General features: G+C 37.6%; 2 protein-coding genes across 4 annotated transcripts in view; one reads left to right on the top strand and one right to left on the bottom strand.

The window, feature by feature from the left end:
• Window positions 1-2,424, top strand: part of SIRT1 (sirtuin 1) — a 39,779-nt gene extending 37,355 nt beyond the window's left edge. The window contains exon 9 of the mRNA XM_075533907.1: window positions 352-2,424. Coding sequence (XP_075390022.1) covers window positions 352-680 — 329 coding nt within the window. The 3' untranslated portion in view covers window positions 681-2,424. The remainder of the gene's footprint in view (window positions 1-351) is intronic.
• A 2,572-nt stretch (window positions 2,425-4,996) lies between these two features.
• Window positions 4,997-27,929, bottom strand: part of HERC4 (HECT and RLD domain containing E3 ubiquitin protein ligase 4) — a 132,726-nt gene continuing 109,793 nt past the window's right edge. For all 3 annotated transcript variants that reach the window (XM_075534773.1, XM_075534774.1, XM_075534775.1), the window contains 8 exons: window positions 24,466-24,633; window positions 24,014-24,157; window positions 21,174-21,340; window positions 20,545-20,611; window positions 17,850-17,932; window positions 13,042-13,225; window positions 6,755-6,857; window positions 4,997-5,640 (listed from right to left, as the gene is read on the bottom strand). In XM_075534773.1, coding sequence (XP_075390888.1) covers window positions 5,432-5,640; window positions 6,755-6,857; window positions 13,042-13,225; window positions 17,850-17,932; window positions 20,545-20,611; window positions 21,174-21,340; window positions 24,014-24,157; window positions 24,466-24,633 — 1,125 coding nt within the window. In that variant the 3' untranslated portion in view covers window positions 4,997-5,431. The remainder of the gene's footprint in view (window positions 5,641-6,754; window positions 6,858-13,041; window positions 13,226-17,849; window positions 17,933-20,544; window positions 20,612-21,173; window positions 21,341-24,013; window positions 24,158-24,465; window positions 24,634-27,929) is intronic.

Below are 27,929 nucleotides of genomic sequence, written 5' to 3'. Positions count from 1 at the left end.
TAATGCAGGCTATGCTGGACATACAGTTTTTCTCATAAAGTCTCTTTAAAAGAATTTGTTTAAATAACTTTATTGAAGAACAGTTTTCTACATTTCTTCCTAACTTTCCAGATGAGGAAATTGAAGCAGAAACAATTGTGCATGTTTATAAATCTAGTCAGGTGTGTAGGACTATGATCTGAGAAATAAGAACCCAGAACTGAGAACACTAGTAATGAGATATGGTAACGATACTTAAGATACCTAGTAATGGAATCCAGTACAGTTGAAAATTACCTTCTAGTAGGCTACCCAGGTGACCACTATTTTAGAAAACTGAAAATAACTCCTCTTTTACTGTTTGTTTTTCAGGTAATCAATATCTGTTTTTACCACCAAATCGTTACATTTTCCATGGCGCAGAGGTATATTCAGATTCTGAAGATGATGTCTTATCCTCTAGTTCTTGCGGCAGTAACAGTGACAGTGGAACATGCCACAGCCCAAGTTTAGAAGAACCCTTGGAGGATGAAAGTGAGATTGAAGAATTCTACAATGGATTGGAAGATGATGCTGAGGTTTCAGAAAGACCTGGAGGACCTGGATTTGGGACTGAGGGAAGTGATCAAGAGGCCATTAATGAAGCTTTATCTGTGAAACAGGAAGCAGCAGACATTAACTATTTATCAACCAAATCATAATGTAATAGTAGTACTAGGGACAGAAATTGTTCTACCAGCATTAGGAACTTTAGCATGTCAAAATGAATGTTTACTTGTGAACTCAATAGAGCAAGGAAACCAGAAAGATGTAATATTTATAGACAGATAATAGATTGTTTCTTCATGGATAATTTCATTATTTCTGTATTTGTACACTCAACACTAACTTTTTTTTCCCCTTAAAGGTACTAAGTATCTTTAATCAGCTCTTGGTCAAGATGTTCACATTCTTTTGTAAAGGTTCCTTTGTGTGATACATCCATATGTATATATAATTTTGTTTTTGCCTAGTGATTTTTAACATTTTAAAGTTTTCAAAAAGCCATTGGAATGTTAAAATTAATATGAAGGGAACAGCTTTATCTAGACCAAAGAATGGTATTTTCACTTTCCTTTGTAACTTCAAACAGTTTAACATCCTTCAATCTCTGTCTGCTAAACTTCTGATTCTTTAGCACAATTAACCTATTTTTAAACACTGGCATTTTCCAAAACTTGTGGCAGCTAACTTTTATAAAATCTCAAGTGACATACATGCAATGTGAGTAAAGTGAGTTTGCGATATATGGGAGAACATGCAATTGTCTTTGAAGTAGGCCTTGGTGCTTGCTTTGTAGAAGTCAGTGCTAAGAGCGCCAGGAATGTTATAGTCACATGAAGATGGCTTTGGTGGCTCCTGAAGACATGTAGTAATGTCTACATTGGCTCATAAAACTAAACTGAAAAGTAAATGCTTTGGAAATGTTTCAGTTGCTTTAGAAACAATACTGCCTGCTTGAAATCCCCTTAGTTTTGAGAGTATTTTTCATTGTTTAAATACCTATCACTGTGGTAGTAGAGCCTGAACTGGTCCTTTTCCACAAGTATTAAACTGCCAAGATGTGAATATGCAAAAACCTTTCTGAATTTGTAATAATGGTACTTCTACTGGGGAATGTGTAATATTTTGGACTGTTTTTCTTTTTATTAATGAGAGCAACAGGCCCTGAGTTAAAATTCCAGAGTATATGTTAATTTTAACAGTCAGAAAATACATGTCCCTTGGAGACACACTGCACGACTCCTATTGGGAGAAAATTTGGTGTCCTAAACACCAAACTACTAGCCTAGTATTATGGAGGTGAACATGATGTAACGTCTATTAGCAAAATAGTAAATGTATGAAGCTAATTCCTATGATATGTTTATTTAAAAGCTTAGCCTGCCTTAAAACTGGAGGTCAACTTTCTCAGCTGCAGAAGCTTCTAGCCTTTTAATGTTCATACCGTATAAAACTGCACAGCTGGCATTTATTTTCCTGATCTTGTTTCCAACATCCCCCAACTATAGACTACTCATACATTGCTTTACTATTAGAATAAAAAAGGGTTGGAAATACAGCTGTTCTTTAAAGCCTAAAACCCCCAGCTAGGTCCACTCCTATCAAGAAAAGAAATTGTACTGAACGGCCATTTTCCTATGTGAAAGATGTCTCAATCTATTTGGCTACACTAAAGAATGCAGTATATTTAGTTTTCCATTTGCATGATATGTGTTTGTGCTATAGATGATATTTTAAATTGAAAAATTTGTTTTAAATTATTTTTACAGTGGAGACTGTTTTCAGCTCTTTTTATATTGTACATAGTCTTTTATGTAATCTACGGCATATGTTTTGTAGACTGTTTAATGACTGAATATCTTCCAACTTTTGAAATACAAAACCAGTGTTTTATACTTGTACACTGTTTTAAAGTCTATTAAAATCGTCATTTGATTTCTCTTCTGTTAAATTTGGGGAGGGGGAGGTGTAGAGTTTGCACAGCCTTGAGGGGCTGTCTTTCTTCTTAGTTCTTGAAGACGTTGGGCAGTGCAGTGCAAGCTGTTGAAGTGCTTGACTGAGCGGAAAGGTTGGTGGTTGGGGTACCTCGGAAGAAAAGTTTGATGCTCTAGTTCTGGAAAAAAACCAGCCACTGAAAACCTATTATGGAGCACAATTCTTCCTTGACACGTAAAGTCACCTTATAGTTGGAACTGTTTGTGGCAGGCCATGGGTTTGATTATTCTAAGTACACATGTGGACATTTGTTCAATTGCATTAACTTTAGCCTTACCACAGTAGGACTTTGTAAGAACATGTACCACAAAGGTCAGGTTAGCTGTGAGCGTTACTCTTTGGCACTACATCTAAGATCACAGTGGACGACTATCGCCGCCTGGGAGAAGAACCTGCAGGCACTTGTTATGTTAGGAACCAAGTACTTGGATGAGACATTAACTGGCAATTCCCTGCTGCCAAGTTTCTGCCTCCCTGACACTGGCCCTCTGTATGCCGTTTGTGCTTTAGACCAGTTCCTGTAAAATCCTATGCTGTGGTGCTATACAGATAAATGACAGTGAGATTCTAGGTGTGCACACTGGAAAAGGGAGTTCATACCTTAGGTGATGCATAATTTTAAAAAGAAAGGAGGCTAACAGCCTATGAATAACTCACCATTGTATATATATTTTACTAATACCCCAATCAATGGCAGTTGGTTTAGCACTTTTAACACAACATAAAATCATGTACTATGTACACTCAAGTATAAGTCGACTCTAAGCCGAGGCACCTAATTCTACCACAAAAACTGCATTAAAAATGTGCTGAAATATACATGAGTATATACAGTACTCAGCCCTTTATTTTACATCATTATTTCCTACATTTTGGTAAGTTTCATTTAGACCTGTAATCTTAAAAAAAAACAAAACACCACCAAATTATCCTCTATAAATGCTCAACAGAAACGTAAAAGATTACCTAGGGAGTTTAAGGTGTAAGTGACCTGAGACTTAACCTCTTAAAAGAGACATAGCTGCATGTAAGGTGGGGCTGTGGCACAGTATGAAAATATGCCCTCAGGTAATTAAAAAATCGTGTTAAGAGTCACTGTTAGCTGGAAACTAGAGTTTGCTTCTAACTCAGGTTTGGAGGCCAGGTAGGTAGACTGAGCCATATGGAAATAAGCCAAATTTACCTCCAGAAATTCACTGATTAGATGAATTGGTCCTATAAGCAAATAATGGCAAGGAGTGGATACCTAATGAAATAAGGAACTTTAGTAAAGAATTAAAATAATGCATTTTGGATGATCAAAATACCCAAGTTGGGGAGTGTCAGGTGGCTGCGAAGCAGGAACATTGACAACGAGGGAGCTTACTCTGCCTCAAAGTGATAGTCTATTTGAACTGATCCTTAAGAATGGACCCTGAGAAAGCTAGCTTGTCTGGTTTTAACTTAAGGAGTGTCTTGGTTCTATTGCCTTTTACATCAGTACGGAAAAGAGCTATTGGATTAAAATTACTACAAAATTTAAGATGGGATTCGCTGACCAACAATTTAGGATATTCAGCATGATATTGTTACTGTAATAAAATGTGACAGTTCAAAATGTCTTTACTATTTAGCTTTCTATCAAGAATTTTGCTCTTGATGCCACTGCATCATCATCTAGCAACAGGAGGAGGAAGAGATGGTCAGTAATATTCAGATCTTTGTACTGGGTTGCTACCAGATGAGATGCTAGGCCCTTGTTTAAAATATCTGCCTATAGATCAGCTTCAGAGCACACACAAGTTACTCATGAAAAAACACCTAACCTCTACATAGACCTGCTTTACATTTTTTAGAACTAAAATGTACAGGAACATAATCTTTTACCCGAAAGCCTTTGGCCTCGCAGTTACATTTTGCATATTATATGGCACCTCACTGAGGTTTGGGGTAGCACCTAGACCAAAATAAATTTCTGTGGAAATGGAAACAGGTAATTACAAATATTCTAGGGTCTTACAATGGAATGTATTTAAAATGGAAGTTAATAGGTTAAACCAATCTTTATTAAATCATTTTCAATGCATTTACAAAAAATCTAAAAATGCTTGCATTATAACTGAAAGTCACGACTCACTTTTACAATCGAATGTGATACCTAGGAATCAGGACCATAAAAGAATGCAAGGAGAGAGTTATAAAACACGGAAAATTGTGTAACTGCTAACTTGAAGTATCTATCATTTTGAAAGGTAGACCCATGATTGGTTCTCATAGTAGCAAATGTTTCTATTCCTGGGATGTGATAACGCAGCATAAAGTCTTTCCACTATAAGTCATTAAGCTTTTGGATAAATAACCTCCCATGAGTAGGATCTCACTGTTTACAAGAGAGTAAAGAACTACAGTCTTTTCTTCTAATGCTCATCTAGGTTTTTTCCAGCATGACTTTTTCCTTTAAAAAGTCAGATCAGTTCAATCACAACCATAGAAACTGTACTGGTATCAGAACATAACTATTTTATTACAAAACTTTATTTACAAAATGAGAAAAAAATAATAAAAATGCTATTGCAGGCCAAAGTTAAAGGTTTTTCACCCAGTGATTGAAGAAAAACTAAGCAATATTCCCATGCACTCACACACCAATCATTTTTAAAATATGCAAACTCTTAAAATTCAGTTTGTAAAACTTTAATGTATTCACAACTTATTTATTGGAAGATGGCAAAAGAATCCATGTTCTGTACAATAACATTGATATTGACAGGTTATGCATTTTCAAGAATTTTTTGCTTTTGTGAATAGCATTAAACATTTCGCAAGGAAGAATTAGAATAGTGCCTCTGTCACCTTGTTGAATTCATTACCACAAGAATAACACAAATAGTTTAATGCTCTTGCACTAAACTCAATAGTTACAATAATTCCAAAGTTATATTAAACTGAAGCCTTCATTGTGATCAATAGCTTGAATCAGTTTAGATCGCAGAGTTTCTTTTTCTGTGTATTTTGGAAGATCCAGAAGATTAAAACATGTATGGGAAACTGGGAGATAGTCCTCACCACCTCCTGTTGACTGAATGACTAGTTTTAGACTCTTCATGCCAAGAATAGGAATGCGATCACTCCCTGTCAAGAACACTGCCAAGAAAGACAAGTCAGCCATTTTGTCAAAACAATAGCAAATGCTGTTATTTAGTAGACAACATTTTTGAGAGACATACTAATTAACATGCAAATAAAATTTCCCCTTAAAAAGCATCATCTGAAAACTGGCGCGCAGGAGATGGTTAACAGCTTTAAATGAATGACTTAATCATGAAACAATTTGGGGAGCTATTCTGGGAATGGGTGTCAAGCTAAAAATACAAATAGGAAGTTTTAAGGCTTCTGTATAGGCTTAAAGTATTTTTTAATGGGCAGCCATGAGGTAAATCACTTTCAAAGAATATTGACTTGCCAATATTGATATTCATATGCAAAGCAATTTTAAGACTTCATATCAATTCTCAAAAAAACACTGCTAAATATTTTTATTAACATCAGGAGTGGCATCAGAGATTTAGATTAAAAACTTAGAATAGTTTTTAATTTTTAAAAGAAGTAATTTCAATTTAGAATACAGATTTCAAAAGATCAATGACACAAATACTAGGTTATAAATGAAGGAACTAAGACCTGGAAAATTTTTTGGTGCTGGAGCAAAGAACATAACACAAGAGTTACATACCAGAGTGGTTCTCAGAAACATTAAAGCAGGGGTCCTCAAACTACTGCCCACCAACTACATGCGGCCCACCGAAGACACCAGGTGTTTTTGCCCCGTTTTGTTTTTGACTTCAAATTAAGATATGTGCAGTGTGCATAGGAATTTGTTCATAGTTTTTTTGGTTTTGTTTTTAACTATAGTTCGGCCCTCCAATGGGTCTAAGGGACAGTGAACTGCCCCCACCCCACCGTTTAAAAAGTTTGAGGACCCCTACTCTAAAGGAATCCTACACTTCTACTCTAATCTGCCATAGTTTGTTTTTCATTTGAAAGAATTGATGCTATTTTGGCGGCAAACTAAACTTTTGAAAAAAAAAGAAAACATGTAATAAAGAATGTAGATTGGCTGTGCTAAAAATTATCTTGACTATAATCAGTACTGTGGAACAATCATATTAAAATACGTGAAAATGGATCCATTAAATTACTATATGTGGGAATTAGATTCCATTCTCAATAACAAACAGAACTAGAAAAGAATACTTACACAGAAATTGTTTTTTCTTTTCCAATGGCAATTCGTGAAATACTTCCCAAAAAATTTTAATCGTGGGATGTTCTGCCCAGTACTCTCCTTTGTATTCTGTATTCTAAACACAACGTAATATTTTATTAATATTAAGGGAGATTAGTTTTGTATTAAATTTGGTACACCGGCTTCCTGAATATACAAAACTAACATGGTACATAAACATGAAACTTGTGTAATCCAGCTGATTATCTACTATTTCCAGGACATTTTGCAATTTGGCGTGCTTGGTTCCAGGGGTCTCTCTGTGGCTTCTCCGGCTTCAGAGGTCTGGTTGCATCCATGCGGCTTGTCCGGTTCAGGGCCCTAGGGTAGTTCCAAGTGTCCTGTCACTTGCAATGTCTCCTAGGGAGTGGCAGAGAGTGAGTCTCTCCTGCCTCCAAGGAAGAAGTACTGGATTTCCCAGAATTCTCAGAAGGCCATGCCCACAGAGGCCTCACTGGCTATGATCTGATTGACAGACTAGACCCCACACCTCCATTCTTAATCCTCAAATTTGACAAATGATTATATAACTACCACAGACCACCCCTTGTCAATTCGACACGTTCACATAATTCTGCACCCACATGTACATTTCAAACAATATTTATCTGTACCTAACAGGATAAAACTAAAATGCGTACAATTCAATATGTGACACTCTTATTTAAATATGATATTCTGTAAGTAAACAAAAATATCCTATGACTAATAACTGCAGATAAGTAACACCTATCCCCTAATCCTATAATCCTATGAATATATTCCCCCACCTGTGAAAGTTTGTAAACCAATCACTTCATGCCTTTAGCCCAAAATTTGGGGTATCCAATTTCTATACTACCCACTTACATCAACCCAGAGCTCCCAGGAGACAATCATATTCTTCACATGAAGAATCTTCATTCCAGTTGGAACCTTGTGAAATCCACATCCATAAGCAAAGTCAAATCAGAACAGACCATCCATAAAGTCTGCAGCAATATGCACCAATTTACAGGCTCTAATATCTTCTTTATCTGGTTGGATTCTGGTCAACTCATGTGGGCTGCTTCACTTAGCCTCACCAGGGTGCCCACTGAACGCCTAGCCCCATCATATATTCTCAACAAGCCAGCCCCTTGGCTAGGCCATTTTTAGACCAGTCAACCACTCTCATCATCATCTCTAGTTCCTTGTAAACCTAGTCCACAGGTGTCAGTGGCCAAACTCAACCCATCTCTTTATTCCTACATTTTTCCCACTTCCACTTAACAAGTGGATCCAGGTGTTCACCTATCAAGCATTTCAGCCTGCCAACAGGCTCCCTTTAATGTTCAGTCCTAGAGTTTTCATCATGGTTCCAGATTTTTTCCAGCTTCTGACAAAAACCACTAGAGTTCAAACTTCAAATCCAAAGAGTTCCTTTCTTTAAAAAATCTTCAATCTGTCAATGTTGTCCCCAGGCAAGTCTCTTGGAATGCAAATGTTCTGAGTACTCCAAAGCACTGGGTGGGGCTTGTCAAAGCCTTCTCTGCTGGTGTGTCTTAAACCCAATTTTAATGGCCGACAACAAATGGGCTTACAAACGCTCTATTTTCATACTTTCCAATAAACATTTCTATCAATTATTATATCAATAATAATAAATAGAGGAAGTCAGAAACAAAGTAGAATCAGATACTAAAAACTTTTAAAGCAGTTAAGTTCAATACTTATTTAGCTTACCTTAATCCTTATCTAAGCTATTCTATTGATACAAAAATATGGGATTAGGTCTGAGAGCATCAAAACAGATCCATGCTTTCTGTCAGCCATTTCGACCTTCTGTCAGCCATTTTCCTTAAGCTGCATGGATACTGAGAAATTCAAATGGTGATTTCTACCCTGAGCTCAAAATATACATTAACATTCACTTTTTTACCATTTCAAACAGGAATTACCAAAGATTACAACCAAACATAATAATCAAAACTCTAACTTCCCATATTCTTTCCAGAAAAACCCTCAGTAAACTGCAACGATATATCTGACTTCTGGCTAGCCAAAGAAGGAACACTACCTTGAGGGAGAGGTCAAGCAAACATCTACTCTCCATCTTATGATTTGTTTCTCCAGTGCCCCACTCCCAAGGTCACTCTGGGTAGATTAGAGAAACAAATCCACGCACAAACATGTGGATGAGGAAGAGATTTATGTAAAAGAGCAATATGCATTAAGAAACATCCCAACCCAGTCCAGTCTAAGGTCATAAGTCTGACATTAGCCCATATGTCCAATACCAATCTATAAAGTCTTCTTCAGACTCACAAAACAAATGCAACAAAATCAATGCAGGACGATCACAAGCCAGTGAGTAGAACGTCTTTGGATCCAGTGGCGTTATAAGCATCTCAGTGCTGGCAGGGGTCGTCTCTCTGTAGCTTCTCCAGCTTCAGAGGTCTGGTTGCACCCATGTGGCTTGTCTGGCTCAGGGTAGCTCCATGTGTCTCGTCACCTGCAATGTCTCCCAGGGAGTGGCAGAGAGTGAGTCTCTCCTGCCTCCAAGGAGGAAGTACCGGATTTTCCAGAATTCTCAGAAGAAGGCCATGGCCATATAGAGGTGTCATTAGGTACAATCTGGTTGACAGGCTAGACTCCACCCCTCCACTCTTAATCCTCAAATTGACAAATGATTATATAACTCCCACACCTCTCTCGGATCAACCCAGTGGGGACACACAGGTGCTATGTCATAATAGCATTCAAACATCCTTATGAAACGAGGTTCTTATGCGATGAGAAAGGGACTTCCTGCCAACAACCTTGTGAGTAGGTCCCACTGGAAGAAAATGTCAAGCCTTCAGATAATAGCAGTGCCTGCCAACATATATCCTTTAAAAATAGTTAAAATACACAGTGCAAAACTTGCCATTTTAATTGTAAAATCTGATGTCACTAATACAATGTTGTTGTGCAACCAACATTCCAAAAAGAAACTCTGTCCTCATTACGATATATTCCATCTGCACTCCTCCCTGCAAGTTCACGACAACGACGATCTCTAGGCAGTTCTAATAAAATGAGATAAAATATTTGGTGTTTTTTTGTGTGTGTTATCATGTTTTCTCCCCTCCCCCAGTTCAGCATAATGTTCCCAGGCTCATCTGTTTTGGAGCATCTGTTAGGGTTTCTTTCCTTGATGCTAGCCACGACCTTCAATCTTGAGACCCCAAGCCAGAAGCACCCTAGGAAGGGATTTCTGAATTCCTGACCCACAGGTACTATGTGAGATGTCATTGTTATGTCACTAAGTTTGAGAAATTTTACAGCAATATATAAGTAATATAATATTTGTACTTTCAGGAATGCTAGCTATAAAAAATAGGGTAAAGGCATAATAAATTGACACTGAAATATTCTTGTGATCCAGTCATAAGTGGTCTTCACTTTTCGTCTTAGGTAACAAGCGCCTTCCAGCATCAGTGCTTTAGGACACATTGTTCCCTCAGCTAATGATTTGGGCCAGTGTTTCTCAACCTTCCTAATGCTGTGACCCTTTTATACAGTTCCTCATGTTGTGGGGACCCCCAAGCAGAACATTATTTTTGTTGCTACTTCATAACTGCAATTTTGCTACTGTTATGAATCAGGCAACCCCTGTGAAAGGGTTGTTTGACCCCCAAAGGAGTTGTTACCCACAGGTTGAGAACCGCTGATTTAGGACATTTTCTCTTTATTTTATTACTTGTCAGACTTATTTCTACTTGCCTTTAAATATGAGTTAATTTATTAATTGATTTATTCAACAAACATATGGTAAGCTTTAGTCAGTTTCAGGTCCTAACAAAAACCTGCAGGGAGCAAAAACTTTACCTCCTGTAGCTAACTAACTACCTACTGAGAGGAGGTTCCCACATTTGTTTGGCCTAAGTTCGGTTCACCCTTCCATCTCACTTATTAAATCTCTTTGTATTGAACCAGTGTGCTTATCACAATTTAATGAAGTATTTAATGTCTAGCATCTTTATTGGACTGTAACTCCATGAGTTCAAAATAGTATCAGGCATCTAGTAAGCAGCTCAATAAACATTTTCTCAGGAGCTTCTTGAATTTTGAGCTCACAATTAAAATCCAGTTTTTGCAAAATACTTGCTGTTATTTGCAAACAAGTTTGAATAAAGACTTAAATCTTAAGATTAATTAATATATTAACTTATTTAAATTATGTGAGCCATGTGGTAAAGAAAAAGGGTAACTTTTTTTCTTTAATGTAAATGATCTGGAGAAATTCCTTGTACCTTGTATATGAATCAAATATATGTGCACGCACACACACACAAAGCGTGTACGCATGGAATAAACCAGGGCGTGTATAAATGGACTTGTTAGTGCCATCGAGTCCGTTCTGACATGCACTATTTTGCACAACAGAATGAAACACAGCCTGGAGTTCCGCATCCTCACAAACGTTCCTATGACTGAGTCCACTGTTGCAGCTACAGTGTCCAGGCGTCTCCTTGAGGGCCCTCCTCTTTTTTGCTGCCCCTCTACTTTCCTAAGCATTAGGTTCTTCTCCAGGGACTAGTCTCTCCTTACACCTTACAAACACATCCAAAGTATGTAACACAAAGTCTTGGCCCCTCGCCTGTAAGGAGCACTGGCTGTACTTCTTCCAAGACAGATCAGTCTGTCCTTCCAGCAGTCCGCGGGACTTCTGCGGGAATGACTGCTGAGGGCAGTACTTCCTTCTGTTGTACCTGGAATCGCTGAGTCAACACTGACGTGAAGGTACCTAACATCACAACCAGCAGATTTCTGGTAACGTCCCCAGAGTTTTAACTGGTATCCAAGATTTTAAAGCCTCTCACCAAAGGTTTCTACTGGTCAATAGGAGAGGGAATATAAAAGAAGTCTGACGATTCCTTTAACTGTCTTTGAACTAGTCCTTTTGCTTTCAGTCTGACCTCATAATTTTGCTATTAACAACCGGGTGTACCAATTCTCAAGCCTTCCAGAGATTTGAGGGTACAAAATAGGTTGCTTCTTTAGGGCTGTCCTTCTGGAGGTTTATAAGGAAGCTTTCTGTGCTCTATTTAAGTCACTCATTTATTATTTGTTTTCCATCTTCCAAAGCTGTGTTGTTTTCACTGTGGGGGGATGGACAAGGTGGGTATATTCCTATTTTTATTCCTTTATTGCCTTCCCAGTATGATTTTAGAAGGGAGCAGAGCTACACATGCAAACTGGCTCATTTAAATATTTTTTGTGTGGATATTATGTGAACAAAAAATGGAATTACTAGGTTGTATAAGTAGTATCAAGATAAAACCAATCTCTGAAAAGGACATCACATTTGGGAAAGGAGAGCGTATCAAACTGTTTCCAATAATGGACTCATATACATCTAGCAATAGTTGTGAGGATGTCACAGGACATGGCGGCAATGTTTCTGACGTAGGTAGGGCCAATATAACTTGGCGGCGGCAACAACAACACAACATAGGACTTAATCAAACGGTTTCAAAGAGGCTGTGTCATTTTGCATTCCCATTAATATTGTATGAGAAGAGTTCCTGATGCTTTGTATCTTTACTAGCACTTAACATTATCAGCATTTTTGTTAGCTATTCTAATAGGTGTGCAATACCTAATTAATAATACAAAATTTCCATAAGTTGTTCAAATACAGATAGAAAGTTTACAAGTCTACCCAGAATATATCTTTCTCAGAGCTGATTTTACCTATAACTCTGTAGTCAATGTTTTTTCTGAAGAAAGATTTCACAACATGGATACAGAGGAAGGAAAAGTAAAAAATTGTTTTAAAAAGCCCCAGTCTTTTCCCCAAATCTCCCTTTATTAGTTAAAATAAATAATGAAATCACTTAAATGATTATGACATGAATTTATTCAATTATTAAAATCTTAAAATTAAGACTAATCAGTAAAAAAGAAAACAAAGATCTTATGCATTACAAGTGTATTTCGTAATGTTTTCTCTAGAATTGAGGCAGAGGGAAAATCCAGTTTTAGCTGGGGCTGACATTTGCGCCTGCACCAATAGCTTTCTACATATGAAGAGCATCAGTATAACAAACCCCAAATTCTACCTCTGCTTCATACACAATTTAAATCCATTCACTGTGGAATAAGCACAAAAAAAGGGGGGGGGGTTGCTATAAAATGACAGCAATAAATTCTGTAACATGAAAACAATGAATGGGAGAGCAAGATTTCCACCAATAAGCCATGCTCTTCTCTCCACATTTCATTTAAGCGGTGCCATGGATTGCTGTTCCTACCTTTTCCAGCTCCCTCCAGTCGTAGTTGGTGTTCCCAGTCACCATCGCTTGCAGCTCATTAGGCTGGAAGAGCTGAAGGACTTTCCCACCACAGACCTTATGAAAGCCCGCGTGGAAGGCGGCGAACAGGGAAGCCACCGATGCATTGAATATGTAATCCACGTAAGCATCCACGAACTCCTGCCTAGGAATAAGAAACCACACGCATGCACATGACAAAAATCATTTGTGTGTAGAGTACAGAGTCTTTTTTAAAGCTTTGAATGCACTGCATTTTGTTTGTTTTTAAAACTTCGCTATAAAACTGAAAATGTGTATGAGCTCCCCAAATAAACGTAATATTTTTTTCAAAGCTATGTATTTAAATTCTTTTACAAAACGTTATCACCTTATCACCCTCAAAGTAGTTTCCATTACACTCAATACATTTATCAAATCTGCGATTCCATTCTTGGAAACACTTTTCAAACTCATCTGTTTGGATGGCTGACAGCACCTCCCTCATTTTTTTTTCACCTCTTCTTTATCCTCAAATAACTGTTCGTTCATGTCCTTGTACATTCGTGGATGTCCTTGTACATTCGTGGAAACAAAAAGAAGTCACATGGAGCGAGATGAGGTGAGTAAAGAACGTGGGGAAAGAGAGGCATGCCATTTCTGCCACAAAAAAATCCCCCAAAAAACTGGCACACTGAAATGGGTGCGTGGGCAGATGCGTTGTCTTAGTGGCAAAACCAGTCTGTCGGCCACAAATCAGGCTACTTGATTAACAGTCTGACCTGGTGGAACAAACTCCAACTGTACTATCTCCCACTTCACAACACATCAGGTTTTTTGTGGGTATGTAAAGGTGTAAAGATTTTTATAAAGAAACCTATTTTCTTTCTACAAAAAACTTGTATATCAATGAGGCATATAAATTCATTTTGCTGTCATCGGTAGGCTACTCTTAACCGAACATATCTATTGCTAGTTGGTAGGCAGAACAATCCAAATTACTTTCAAAATAATTTAAAAGTATTTTCACAAACCATTCAAAATTTATATGCACTACCCCACAGATACGCCTGAAAAGAGTGATCTGTTAAAATATAGTAAGTGATGAACAATAAAGAGCTTTGGAATCCAGACTATTTGCTAAGGCTTTAGAGGCTTTTATTTCCCCTTGGGTTTCCAGGAAACGGGACATTTATTTTTTATATACTACCTGGTCAATCAGATTAATTCTTTTTTACCCACTATCTAGTTAAAAAAAAAGAGAGAGAGAAGGTAAACTGGAGGGCTTCAACATTTCACCTTCTTGGTTTCCCAAACAATAATAGATGATTCTACAAATGTGGATATTAGTTAATTCACAAATCTAAAGACAATATTCTTACCAAGTTCTAAAACAAAAAAAGCAAAATTGTTTTGTATCAACCTATTTTTTCTATAATGCTTTCATTATCAAATTAGGACTGGTAGTATATACAAAAGTTTTTAATTACTTATATACTAGATCAGGGGTCCTTAAACTTTTTAAACAGGGGACAAGTTCACTGTTTTTCAGAACCGTTGGAGGGCTGGAATGTAATTAAAAAAAAACTATAAGCAAATTCTTATGCACACTGCACATCTTAAAAAAATCATTTTATGGGGGGTTTGTATAATTCTTATCACAATCCATCCATCCATCCATCCATCCATCCATCCATCCATCCATCCATCCATCGTGTCAAGAACATATGTACATTTGTTGCCATCACAATTCTCAAAACATTTGCCTTCTACTAGAGCCCTTACTATCTGCTGCTCATTTTCCCCTCCCCCCACTCCCCTCTACCTCATGAACCTTTCGTCATTCATAAATTATGATTTTGTCATGTGTTGCACTGTCCGACATTTCCCCCCACCCTCTTCTCTGCTGTCCATCACCCAGGGAGGAGGTTATACATAGATTCTTGTAATCAGTTTTCTATTTCTATTCTCTCCGTCCTCCAGGCATTGCCACTCTCACCACTGGTCCTGATGGAGTTTTCTGTCCTGGACTCCCTGTGTTTCCAGTTGCTATCTGTACCAGTGTACATCCTCTGGTCTAGCCAGATTTGTAAGGTAAAACTGGGATCATGATAGTGGGGGGAGAAAGCATTTAAAAACTAGAGGAAAGTGATAGCACATATCTTATCTTGAAGTAAAAAAAACAAACGGGGCAAAACACCCGGCAGGCCAGATACAGGTCCTCGGCGAGCTGCATGTGGCCCGCGGGCTGTAGTTTGATGACACCTGTACTAGGATCATCAATGTGAAACAATATGTATTATTTAGATTATTCCAACAAGAGAAACTCTAAGCAGGAAAGAAAACCTCTCTAAAGTCAAAGTTGTGTCAAAAACATATTCTAAGCTTTTTTTCATTTCAAAATTTTGACTAAAAATTTACTTATCACTTAAACAGCTTATTACTAAGAATAGTTTTAAATGTCTAATAATAATAATTATATCCAACACTTACTGAACATGTACAAGTGCTAGGTATTATTCTAAGCATCTTACAATTACTACCTCATGTAACCCTTTAAGAGAAGTTATAATTATTCTCCACTTTTCAAGAAAAGGCAACTGAGGCATAGCCAAGATCAACCAACTTATCTTAAAATTGCATAACTCTAAAGTAGCAGAATCAGGATTAAAATCAATGGAGCAAGTCTCTGGCAAAAGCCACAAAGTTAGTTTGTCTACAGAACTGTAAGAAAACAAGAGACAAGCCTCTAGCCTCCACCGGCCTCCTGAATGGAAGCTATTCAAAGGCAAGCACGGGTCTGCTAGCTCTCTTGCTACTCCTTCTGCCATTTATCTTCAGGTTTTGAGGACAGCGCAACCATTCCTTGATTTTCAACAAACTGAAAGCTAAAAAAAAATGTAAAATTTACCTTGTACTTAATTGTCCCACTCCCTATTCCTTTCTCCATGCTCTCATATGTATTAAACAACTGTGGTTCTATTGCCATCATCATTATGACCACAAATATTCATAGCAACCTCAATTATCATGTTACATTACTTTTCTTAAAGAGGACTTTTTATTTCTCCTAGTTTGCTGATTTATCCTCAACTTCTCCAACAGAAATGTCAATGTCCTGTAGATTCACTCAAATATATTAGCATCAGTTCTTTTAAACATTTTTTTTCATGGAGGCAATCATTCTGGATCCCTTTGTTCTCTTGATCCAACCAGGATTGGCAGCTCTTCCTAAATCTAAACAGATGCGGTTCCTGCAGAGGGAATTGCTCTTTGCCACTCTCCTGTACTGGATTCTGCTTTTTGACTTTTGTTTTGGTTTTTGTTCTGAATTCTGTGTCTTCCTCATTCTTGTTTTAATTCCTTGTTTTGGTAGAGCATACCCTCCAGTAACCTCCTGTGAAAAATATATCAGAAGTAAATTCTCTCGAGACTGTGCATGTATGGAAATGTTGTTTTTATACATCCACATACGTGGATACTTTATGGATACAGAATTCTAAGCTAAGATAGCTTATCTCCCAGGATTTTTATCTTTTTGTTCCTTAAAAGTCTGATGTTGTGAGAAAATTAGTTGTTTGTAAATGCTTTTCTTTGGGGGGAAATTTTAGGATCTGTTTCTGGAATGTTAAAATTTCATGCACCCTCTCTAGAAGCTCTGGGTGGTCCAGTTGCTGAAAGGCTGGAAAGGAGTCCACCTAGAGCTGCCTTGGAAGATCTACTACTTGTAAGAAAGAACAATCTACTTCCCCCAAATCAGCTACTGAAAACTCTGTGGAACTCAGCTCTAATCTGACACGAGATCACCAACACTTGAGGTTGATTTGATAGCAACTGGCTAACTGGTGCCTAGGAATGGTTCTGTTTTTCATCCTCCACGGGTTCTATCTTAAAAGACACTTCGTTAACTCTGGGTTGTTTTCTTATACCATTCTTTGATAAATTCCAGTATGTTCTGTAAAATCTTCCCCTCAATGTTTGCAAAGTATCTACCTGGACATTACTCTTAACACTTTGAGGACAGTAATTTCTTTCTTTTTTTGGTTTATTCTGCTTTGTTTCTGGTTCCTTGGCATTCTTTATCATTGGTTTAGTTTGCTTTTTCTTAAATAGCCATTGACCTCTGGCTATCCTTTCATATTTAAGTTAATCAGTTCCTCCAGAGAAGCAGCCTTCAATTTACAGGGTCAAGGAGAAGGGAACTATGGACTTGTGCTCAGTTTCGTTAGTTTTCCGTTCAGGGCCTTCCCTATGGCTGTGATGTGAGGTATCCTCAAGTCCACAATCCCTTTAGTTCAATCTTTCTGGATGGAAGTTTCTAATCTTTTGCTCAGGTTGGAGAAAGGCAGTGCCAGACTATTGATTTTCTAAAGGGCAAAGATTTCTGTTTCTTTTAAGAGCCAATTTTCCTGTTTTCAGCATTGGGCCAACCCTACACACTTTCCAATGGATTCTGTTGTTTACATGCCTGAGCTTTGGCTCTGCAACGCGAGCCTGCTGACTCTGGCTTCTGTGCGAACGCTGCAGCTTTCTGGCGGCGTGAAGCGAGGCACCATCAAAGTCTGGCCTCCGCGGGCTGCTTTTGGATTCTCCCTCTTCTCTCTGTCATCATTGTGCTTTTAAAAAATTTACTTCACACTAATGCTGCTTTAAAGGAACCTCAGAAGTAAAGACAGATTACTTCCTCGATAACTACTCAAAAACGGAGTTTAGAAGAGTTACAATCTAAGGCTGTGACATGTTTCTAAATATTCGGGAGTAAAGGGGAGTTACTCAATCTTAAAACTTGAATTAAAGGTGCTACCACTCACCGATTTTGTTTGTTAACAGCTGTGTCTGCACCATTTAGAACCAGCTCTTTCACTTCTGTTGCACCGAAATTTTCAACTGTGATCTATTAATTGAAATTTTATAAAATCAAGGTCAGATTCAAACTTTAATAATCTATTAATATACTCTAGCATTCTTTTATTAAATGTTATGTAGTAGTACGTTTGAGGTAAATTTCTGTAAGCTTATTTGTTAATTCTCCATAAAGTGAAGACTAAAAATTTACATTCTTTCTAGTAGTTTGAAATCTTACCTTGACTGATTACAAATTGCCAAATGTTTAAGTTAATTAGGAACAGCAAAGTGCTTTTTGTAAACAACATATTAGAACAATTACGTCAGGAATAAAGCATTAATCAGAAAGAATGTTTTCCTTCGATAAGCAACAAAATCAAAGTGTAAGTATGTAATCAGCGTAAAACATACCCTTTTCCCACATTATAATTACTACTTCTGTATTGGTTATATCTGTTGATTAATCTCACTTTTTGTTTTCCTTACCAGTTTGACTAATTCCTCCAAATAATACCATTCCAACCTCTGCATCTTTTTTTGTTCCCCCTATTTTTTGATTATTATCTTTTATTTTTCGTATCTGCTAACAGGTAGTGAGGTAACAGGGTGTGGGAAATATATCCGTGCTCTGGAGTTAACTAGCTAGCAAAAGAGAGGAAATGTGATACGGCAACAATTCACTATAGTAAAATCATGTTATCATAAGCACAATGTTATAATATGACAAAGAAAACTTAATTCTAAATTAAATGTAGGGAAGTATGAAAAACCAAGGAGGAAACGCTATTTGAGAAACACCTAGAATGATGGCTTATCATTCTGAGTGACTGGGAGTGGGTGGAATTTTAGACTGAGCACACAGATGCAACAAAGAATAGACACAAACATGAACACCGAGCTATGAAAACTTATTATAGTATATTCCCTAAAAAACAATGAAGAAAATGTATATTAAGGAATACTGTTTGATATAATAAATATGGAGATGAATGAAGAAACACAAGGAAATCCAAAGAAAACCAGACTACAAATATCTGAAACACATTTTTAATTTATTATTTTGCAAAGAAAATCAAACCAAATCCATCGCCATTAAGTTGATTCCGACTCACAGCAACCCCAGGCAGAGGAGAACTGCTCAGTAAGGTTTTTCAGACTGTCACTCACTACAGGAGCAGACAGCCTCATCTTTCTCCCTCAGCCTGCAGCCCCGGTTAACTACTCAGTGTCTCACCAAGGCTCCTCAACCACTAAGAACCACTAAAAATTTCAAAGAAAGAAATGGCAGGGCGAGGGAATGTTTGACTTAACAAAATTCTTAAGCATATGTAAGAGTTTACACACTTAACAAATTAAAAATTATTTTCCTCAGATCCCAATCAAGGGAGGGATCAATAAAGATTCAAGGATAATTATTATGGAAATAGATGAATCAACTGAAGAGGAACCAAAATTTTATAGTACATAGAAAAAGTCCAAATAGAAATGGAACAGTCAAATTACACTGATTCATGCTATCTTAAATTGGTAAATTTTGCTGTTAACTACACCATGCGCCTTCTTAAACATGGGTTATTTGGGAGGAAAATAAACAAAAAAGGGAAAAACATGTATGTTCTATCATTTCTCCTAAAGTCTTATTTACAGCATTTAAATCACTCATAATTCTTGCAACTTTTCTCTAACTGACAAGTAGTCTAATTTGGCTAGACCTTCATTCCTTAGTGGCTTTGCATGTGACTGGGTCAGTTATTTAATATCTCCTTTCACAAATCTGACACAAGCTTACATCTTTTACAAGACTTGCAATTTTTTCCCAAATAGTATTGAATACAATGGTATTATTATTACTATGCATTTTTATTATATGTCATCTCAAGGCAGGATAGACAGATGCTACTGTGAAGCAGTAACATTCTTATAATCTTATCTAAGAATTCCTTTAATTGTCGACTAAAATGTTTTAAAAAAAAGAACACCTGGATAGAGGATGCCTTGAATTTATAAAAATCTTTATATTCTGATCCAGCACACAGGCTTCGAATTCACAGTATGAATATTGTTTCTGACATATAAGGATTGTTTTCAGTTTTCTTCATCTGTAAAATGGGGGTCCTATTTTGCTTTTTTTGTTTTGCTTTTTTAAACATTTCCTGTTTTGCTTTTAAACCTACATTTGCCATTTACTCTTTGATAAAATCCTGTGTTACTTTGTACCTTTAAACTCCTTTCAGAATACTGATGTGCAATAATAGAACACTTACAATTTGGGGGATTGTAATGAGTTAATTAAAATAAAGCATGTATCATGGCTAAAACAAAAAATCTAAATCTTTAGCCACTGAGTATATTCTAACTTACAGTCATCCTATAGGACAGATTAGAAACTGCCCAATAGGGTTTCTAAAACTGCAATCCTTACTAAAGTGGACGTAACTTCCTTCTCCTCTGGAGTAGTTGTGGGTTTAAAAGTATGACCAGAGGTTAGCAGCAAAATGCTTAACTACTGCACCATCAGAATCTGTATCAGGCCTGCACATGGTAGATGTTCAATCAATGTAAGCTTAAGAATTCTCAACAAATTGTAACTATCAAAATAATGAAAACAAAAGGTATACTTGTTCAACAAAAATCAGACCAACCTATGTCTTTTCATCTTACCGTAAAATTAAGACAAAATGTTTCTTCTATGTCATCTTCTGGATAATCCAGTAATTGCTGCATGCTTCTGCAAAACAATATATCTGCTTTGTTGAAGTAAAACACTATTGGACAATCTTTTACTATTTTGTTTATAAGCATTTATTTTCCATACACGCTTTGATAAAATCCTATTTGTTACTTTGTACCTTTAAGCTTCTTTCAGAATGCTGATGTGCAATAACAGGACACGTGCAATTTTGTGGGGCAAAGGGAGGATACTATTAAGGTTTTTATCTCTCATTAATACAATGATTATGCATCTTGTTACCTATTCTCAACATTTCTTGTATTTAAATACAATTTTCTTTTCATTTTGTGTCATCAATAAAAAGGAAATTTTATACAGTCTTGCACTGAATGAACTAGATCAGAAATGAAAGTCCAAATGAATCATTTTATTATCCATAGGAAAACATGATCTGTTATTCATGATCTCAGTTATAAAAGTACTCAAACCATTCATAAAGTATTAAAATTGGAAATTGAACAAGACTACAATAAAACACAATGATTCCGAGACGGAAAACTCCCTGTATTTTTTATTTCCTAACTTGCAAACACCCTCCTGGTCACATTTTACAACTAACCTCCCAACATCAGGTACTAGTTCTTTCAAATCATCCAAGGATGGCTTCTTTGTTAGCAGTTTCTTATATAAGGCCAAAGGAAAATGGAGGTCCACAATAGTAAAGTTATAGATGGCTAATCCACAGATGACACCAATCAAGTGGAACAAATCACTGTCTTCAAATGTCTAAAAACAAAGAGGGGGGGTAAAAATAACTTAAAGTCCTCTCAGTTAAGACATTAAAAACTATTTTTCTGATTAAATATACTTTTAACAAAAATTTAAAGATACAGAAAAGTAATGCAAAAACAAAAGGAAAAAATGTTTGTATTCATTCCTATCTCTCAAGAAAAAAGTGCAGAAACAGAGATATATGTGTAATTTTTCTAAATTCATAACACTGGTAGTAATGATGGTATCACTAGGCAAGTCTGAAACACTTTTGCCCTAACAAATACATTAGGTAGCAAGGAAATCATCAGAGTACTAACCCCATTACTATGGAATCAAAAGGACTCAAAAGCTAACTTGAAGAGCATCTACTGTATGAATATGGGAAGCATGAATATTAGTGAGGATAATAATTTGACAACCATTGAATATGTTTGAAACTAAATGTATATGAATACTTCAAAGCAAAATGAAAAAGAAAACCGTTGCTAATTAAGGTAGTAATTATGAAAGTGAGAGAATCCTTTCTCGTATGAATTACTGATATTCTTGTGTACCACTGGGATCAACAGTGACCTTATATGACAGAATGCAACTGCCCAAAGAGGGTTTCTAAGACTTCAATCTTTACATCAGCAGATCAAGTAATTCTCCCTCAAAACTGTTGGTGTGTTCAAACTATCGGCATTTCAGTTAGCGGCTGTATGCTCAGCAACTGACAACATTAAGGAACTGAGTTTCCATAACTGGTAGGCAGCATCACACAATTAGCCAGCCTCCTGGAATGTATCAATCTATTAATTAATATATCAAGGAATTTAGAACCCAACAGTAGCTAGCTGTTTTATTAGTATTTCTTTTAACTCAAAGTTCTACAAATAGAAACAACTTTTAATTTCCAGTACATTCCCTCAATTACAGATAGAAATATTTTCTGTTAAGACTAGCGTGTATTAAGGTAGCAGATGGACATCAGGCCTCCACTCAAGTACTCCATCCATGCAAGAGTACTATGTTCTATTAAACTAGAATTCCATAATGCTCACCTTCCCGACACAATCACTGAAGACAAAGTGAGTGCATAAGTAAACGTGGCGAAGAAAGCTGATGGTGCCCGGCTATCAAAAGATATAGTGTCTAGGGTCTTAAAGGCTTGAAGGTAAGCAAGCAGCCACCTAGCTCAGAAGCAACAAAGCCCACATGGAAGAAGCACACCAGCCTGTGTGATCACAAGGTGCCGATGGGATCAGTTATCAGGCATCAAAGAACAAAAAATCAAATCATTGTGAATGTGGGGGGAGTACAGATTGGGGACCCAAGACCCATCTGTAGGCAACTGGATATCTCCTTACAGAAGGGTCACAGGGAGGAAACGAGCCAGTGTAGTGTAGCAACAATGAAACATACAACTTTCCTTTAGTTCCTAAATGCTTCCTCCCCTCTTGCCCTCCCCCGCGCCCCATCATGATCTCAATTCTACCTTATAAAGCTGGCTAGACCAGAGGATGTACACTGGAACAGATGGGAACTGGAAACACAAGGAATCCAGGACAGATGATTCCTTCAGGACCAGTGCTGAGAGTGGCGGTACTGGGAGGGTGGAGTGGAAAGGGGGAATGAATTACAAGGATCTACATATAACCTCCTCCCAGGGGGACGGACAACAGAAAATTGGGTGAAGGGAGATGACAAACTGTGTAAGATATGACAAAATAATAATTTATAAATCATCAAGGGTTCATGAAGGAGGGGGAGCGGGGAGGGAAGGGGAAAACTGAGGAGCTGATACCAAGGGCTCAAGTAGAAAGCAAATGTTTTGAGAATGTAGATGGCAGCACATGTACAAATGTGCTTGACACAATGGATGGATGGATTGTGATAAGAGTTGTACGAGCCCCCAATAAAATGATTTTTAAAAAAGGACTAGATTGTAAATATTTCAAGCTATGTTGATCATAGGATCTCGCCATTGTAGCTCAATAGTAGTCCTACCTTTGCTCTCAAGTTGATTCCAACTCATAGTGACCCTCTAGGATAGAATACAACTGCCTTGGATTTCCAACACTGTGGCCTTTACCAGAGCAGCTGGTGGGTCAGAACCACCAACTCCTTTAGTTATTAGCTGATCATTTTGGCCACTGCATCACAAGGGCTCCTTAAGACAATCATGGACAACAGGTAAATGAATGGCTACATCTTTATTTACAAAAGTATGGACCAGGAAGAACAGACTTGTAGACCCCTGCCCTACATAAAAAATTGATTCCTACTGATAATTCAATTCTGCCCAGAAGAAATGTTTAAACTAGTAATTATTAGTCAATCTCCAAATAGAAATAACAAGGAATTTTTAAAAATGCAAGCTAAACCAACTTCCACAAGTTGATGATCCTATATAGGGTTTTCAAAGCTATAAATCTTCATTTTTCTTCTGAGGAGTGACTGATGGGGCTTTAACTGTCAACGCTTACTTGACAGCACCATGAAGGCTCCTTAAGCAGAAATAATGGTCAACATTAATAAATTATGATGATATTAAATCTAGTTTATAATTTTAAAGTTGATGTCGAGCAGATGTCTGAATAAAATGTTAGTGTAATACTTACATTGACTAAATTAACTTTATACATACTGATATACAAACATACGCATATACAAGCAGTAAATTAGATGGTTAGAACTTTTTACCTTATCAGAAAACCAAATAAGCCTGGAGTCTTCATAATATCTAAACATGCCATATTTGGGATCCAATAGTTCCCTCATGATCAACAAGAAAAATTCTTTGCGCACCCCTCCTGCATCAACAGCATCTTCTCCAACAAAAATAACCTAAAATGCCACAATGCAAAAGCCAAAGAGATTGTAAAACAATGAACTATATTCTGGAGACCCCTTAAAATGTTACTTATTACTAACAAATATTCAGCAATTACTAATCTTTAAAAAATTATATACACATTCATTAAGTACCATAAACAACATTAAAAACTAGTAGAAAAAGAAAAGCCAGTATGCTTAAGGGACACTGAATTTGTGAAGGGTGATGATTTATCACAACAAAATATTAATTTTTAAATAGAGTAACAATACACAGTTTCTGAATAAAATCCAAATTATTCAGAAGAAAATCAAGTTACCTTGAGTGGTTTTTTGTAATCTATATTCTTTGTTTTCCTAAGAGCCTCCATTGCATCGCCCACAATATTTTCTCTCCGCACCACTAGAATTAAGCAGGGATTCACAGATTCAATCACTGGGAGAAAAAGAGAGGAGACATTCTGTCTGTGGGCCTGATCAATAGCCATCTAGAAAACAAAAGATTACAATTTTAATGGCAAGGCTACTACTATGACTGGACATGATCTTTACTTATTATTTAGGTATGATGTGGATTCCTATGCTACTGAAGTCACACACCACCTAACATAATATCCAGGATAGCATAGGAGCTTAATACATTTTTAGCAAACTCGAAATCTTTCAATTAAAATGTGTGTGTATGTGGGGTTTATATTAGCTCTACTCAATATAATTTACCTGTCCTTGATTCCTGAGGGATAACTGTCAAACTAAAAAACTCACTGCCATCAAGTCAATTCGAACTCACTGCAACCCTACATGATCGGATAGAACCGCCCGCCCCTGTGGGTTCTGAGACTGCAACTCCTGTAATGAGTAGAAACGTGTACCTTTTGCCTGAGGAGCAGCCAGGAGCAGGTTTTGAATGGACTATTTTGCAGTTAGCCGCCTACTATGCCACCAGGTCTCCCCACAAACTCAACCAAACTTACAATTGAAGTCAATTCCGATTCCTAACAACCCTAAGACAGGGTAGAACTACCCCTGTGGGTTTCTGACACTGTTTAACTCTGAAGAAGAGTAAAAAGTCTTGTCTTTCTCCCAGAGTGGTTGGTGGTTTCCAACGGTTGACTTTGGGGTTAGCAGCCCAACCCATAACCACTATGGCACCATAAATTGCTTACAATTTCATAAGCAAGGTGCCATTGTCTCTGAGCCAGACTTAACAGATTATGCAGGTTAACTCAGGTGGAGCTGACCAGGCCAGAAAGTCCACATTGTGATTTCTCAGTCAATCTAAGTGTGGAAAATGTGTAACTCAACAGTGGCTACATAAAGGGGCCCCAATATGAACTCTGAACCTAACAGGTCCCTGGGATTCCTGGTTGATGAAAGATATCCATGAACCTACAGGGTATGCCATATCTCTTTCTGGGACATAGAAGCTTCATGATGGGAACTCTGACAAACCTCATGTTTCATTTCTATCTTATTTTTCCCCCAAAATAAAATGATAGTAATTAAGTAAACTACTTTCTCTGAGTTTGGTGAGTGGTTCCAGCAATTTATCAAACTCAAGAGAGTACTGCGAGCCAGCAGACTGAAAATGAGGGCAGTTGAGAACTCAGAACTAGCAGCGGACATTCTGATGAGGCAATGGGAAAATCTGAAATTTTTAGGCAGCATGTCAGAAATGTGAGAGTCCAGGGGCTCCTGAGTGTGCAGCTGACATCCTACACAGATAAGAAGAAAGCCCTGGTAACACAGCATGTGAAGTTGCTGTCCTATTTGGCAGCTTGGTGAACTGGGTTCTTTAACTTGTGTGCTCTTACCTAGCTTCAATGTCAGAGGAAGAAGTGCTGCATGCTGATATCAGAACTACACAGAGAAGTGAAAAGTGGGTTTTTAAATTTAAGATTATTAGTATCACAGTTAATGATGGAAAAAGTGGATTGGAATGATTAACATAATGTATAAACTAATAACACTGCCAAACAAGCACAGAATTTGATAACAAATTTTCATTTCTCCAAAAATTAACGTAGAGGCAAAACTTAGAAGGAAAACAGCATAAAATAAACCTCTAAAGCAGAATAGGGAAGAGATTTATAGCAAGATGGTAGACTAGGCAGACATACTACACAGAATTTCTATAACAAAAACACCAAATGAAACAGATAACAGTGATAACCCTGGAAAGGAAAGAGAAGTAGACTGAATAGTGACTAGAGGCAAGTGAACAGAAGCAGCTAGAGAAGAAACAGATGAGCACACTGGCGGTTGGCTGAGCACACTGGCGGTTGGCTGGATGCAGCTTGACCATAATTGCTCCATGTGCTCACAATCAGTACAAACACCCAGACTGGTGGTTGATGAGAAAGGTAGGATCCTCTCTTGCTCCCCCCCATTGGCCAGTCCCCAAACTCACTTGCCCAGCAGCCATTACAACACCCCTGGCACAATCTTTGAGGGCATAACCACATATCTCTGTGGATCATTCTTGGTACACAAACTCTATGTCTAGAAGTACGTTAAATTACTTCATCAGAATGGTAGAAAGCCGTGTGACTTGTTGCTGGCCTCCCTTAGTGGGCAAGCACTCCTTCTATAACCACTAGCCTCGGCCCCAGCTGCCTTTCTTCAGGGACCCGCAGCCCGATCGCAGCCACTGGATACACCTGCACAAACTACTTCTCAAGTAAGTTCCTTAACCCCATAAAGCTAGGTCTGCAGGAAATCCATCTAAGCCAGGCTCCCTACCTCCCCTAACTTCTTTAGCCTGTGATCTCCACACTGGGTACTCCAGTAACCCACTTTCCCCTCTCTGGTTTCAGCCCTTGCACCAGTTTTCTCCTTTGTTCTACTTTTCCTCCCTTGATTCTTATCCTTTCCCTGCTTCCCTTTTTCTATTTTTCTTTCTGTTTCTCTTTTAGTCCTCCCTAATTCTGATCATATTTTCTTTTTTCCCCCTATAGCTTTATTTTACTTCCCTGGTTGAGTTACAGAAATCTCTTTCCTTGCTGTGTCTTTCTGCTTTTTCCGACTTATTTAAAAATTTTTTCTTTGCTTCTTTTTTGGATGATGTTTCTTTTTAAAAATCTCCTTGTACGACCCAAGGAGATAGCAATTGTGGCCACAGCCCAGTCACATGTGTGTCTCCTACATCTACACTGCTGAGTGAAAGTTACAACCCCTTCAATATGACCTGTGGTAGTTACATAATCTGGTGCCAACCTGAGACTCTCAAGAGTGAAGGGGTGGTGTTTAATCTGTCAATCAGGTTGCTGCTTGATGACTTCATTTAGAGGTGCTACAGAGATAAATAGCTCACGAGGCAGGACACAGACACTCCCTGGGAGATACCCCTGCTGACAATCCTGATGGAGCTATATTGATGCAGCCAGAGCCTGGGAGCTGGAGGAACCACCTAGAGACCCACACCAGGGCTGAGATGGTTCCACCACCCCTGGATCTACAAGACTGTCCACTTACTGGCCTGTGTTCTTCCTGCATTCGGTGTCATTGCATGTGTTTCGTGAGTCTGAAGAGGAACTTATAGACTGGTATTGGACATATGGGTTAATATAGGACTTATGGACTTGATGTGTACTGGGCTGGGATGTTTTCTTACTACATCATACTCTTTATATAAAACTCTCTTATACACAAATGAGTGTTTCCGGATTTGTTTCTCTAGTCAACCCAGACTAACACACTACCTAAACTGTAATAGCTACAAACACCAAAACTCCCCCCAAATGTGCTATACAAACAACAAACTGCACACACACTCACATTCTCT

The sequence above is a fragment of the Tenrec ecaudatus genome, chromosome 16 (assembly GCF_050624435.1).
Source record: "Tenrec ecaudatus isolate mTenEca1 chromosome 16, mTenEca1.hap1, whole genome shotgun sequence".
NCBI classification, from domain to species: domain Eukaryota; kingdom Metazoa; phylum Chordata; class Mammalia; order Afrosoricida; family Tenrecidae; genus Tenrec; species Tenrec ecaudatus.
This window is presented reverse-complemented; position numbering and strand designations above follow the sequence as displayed.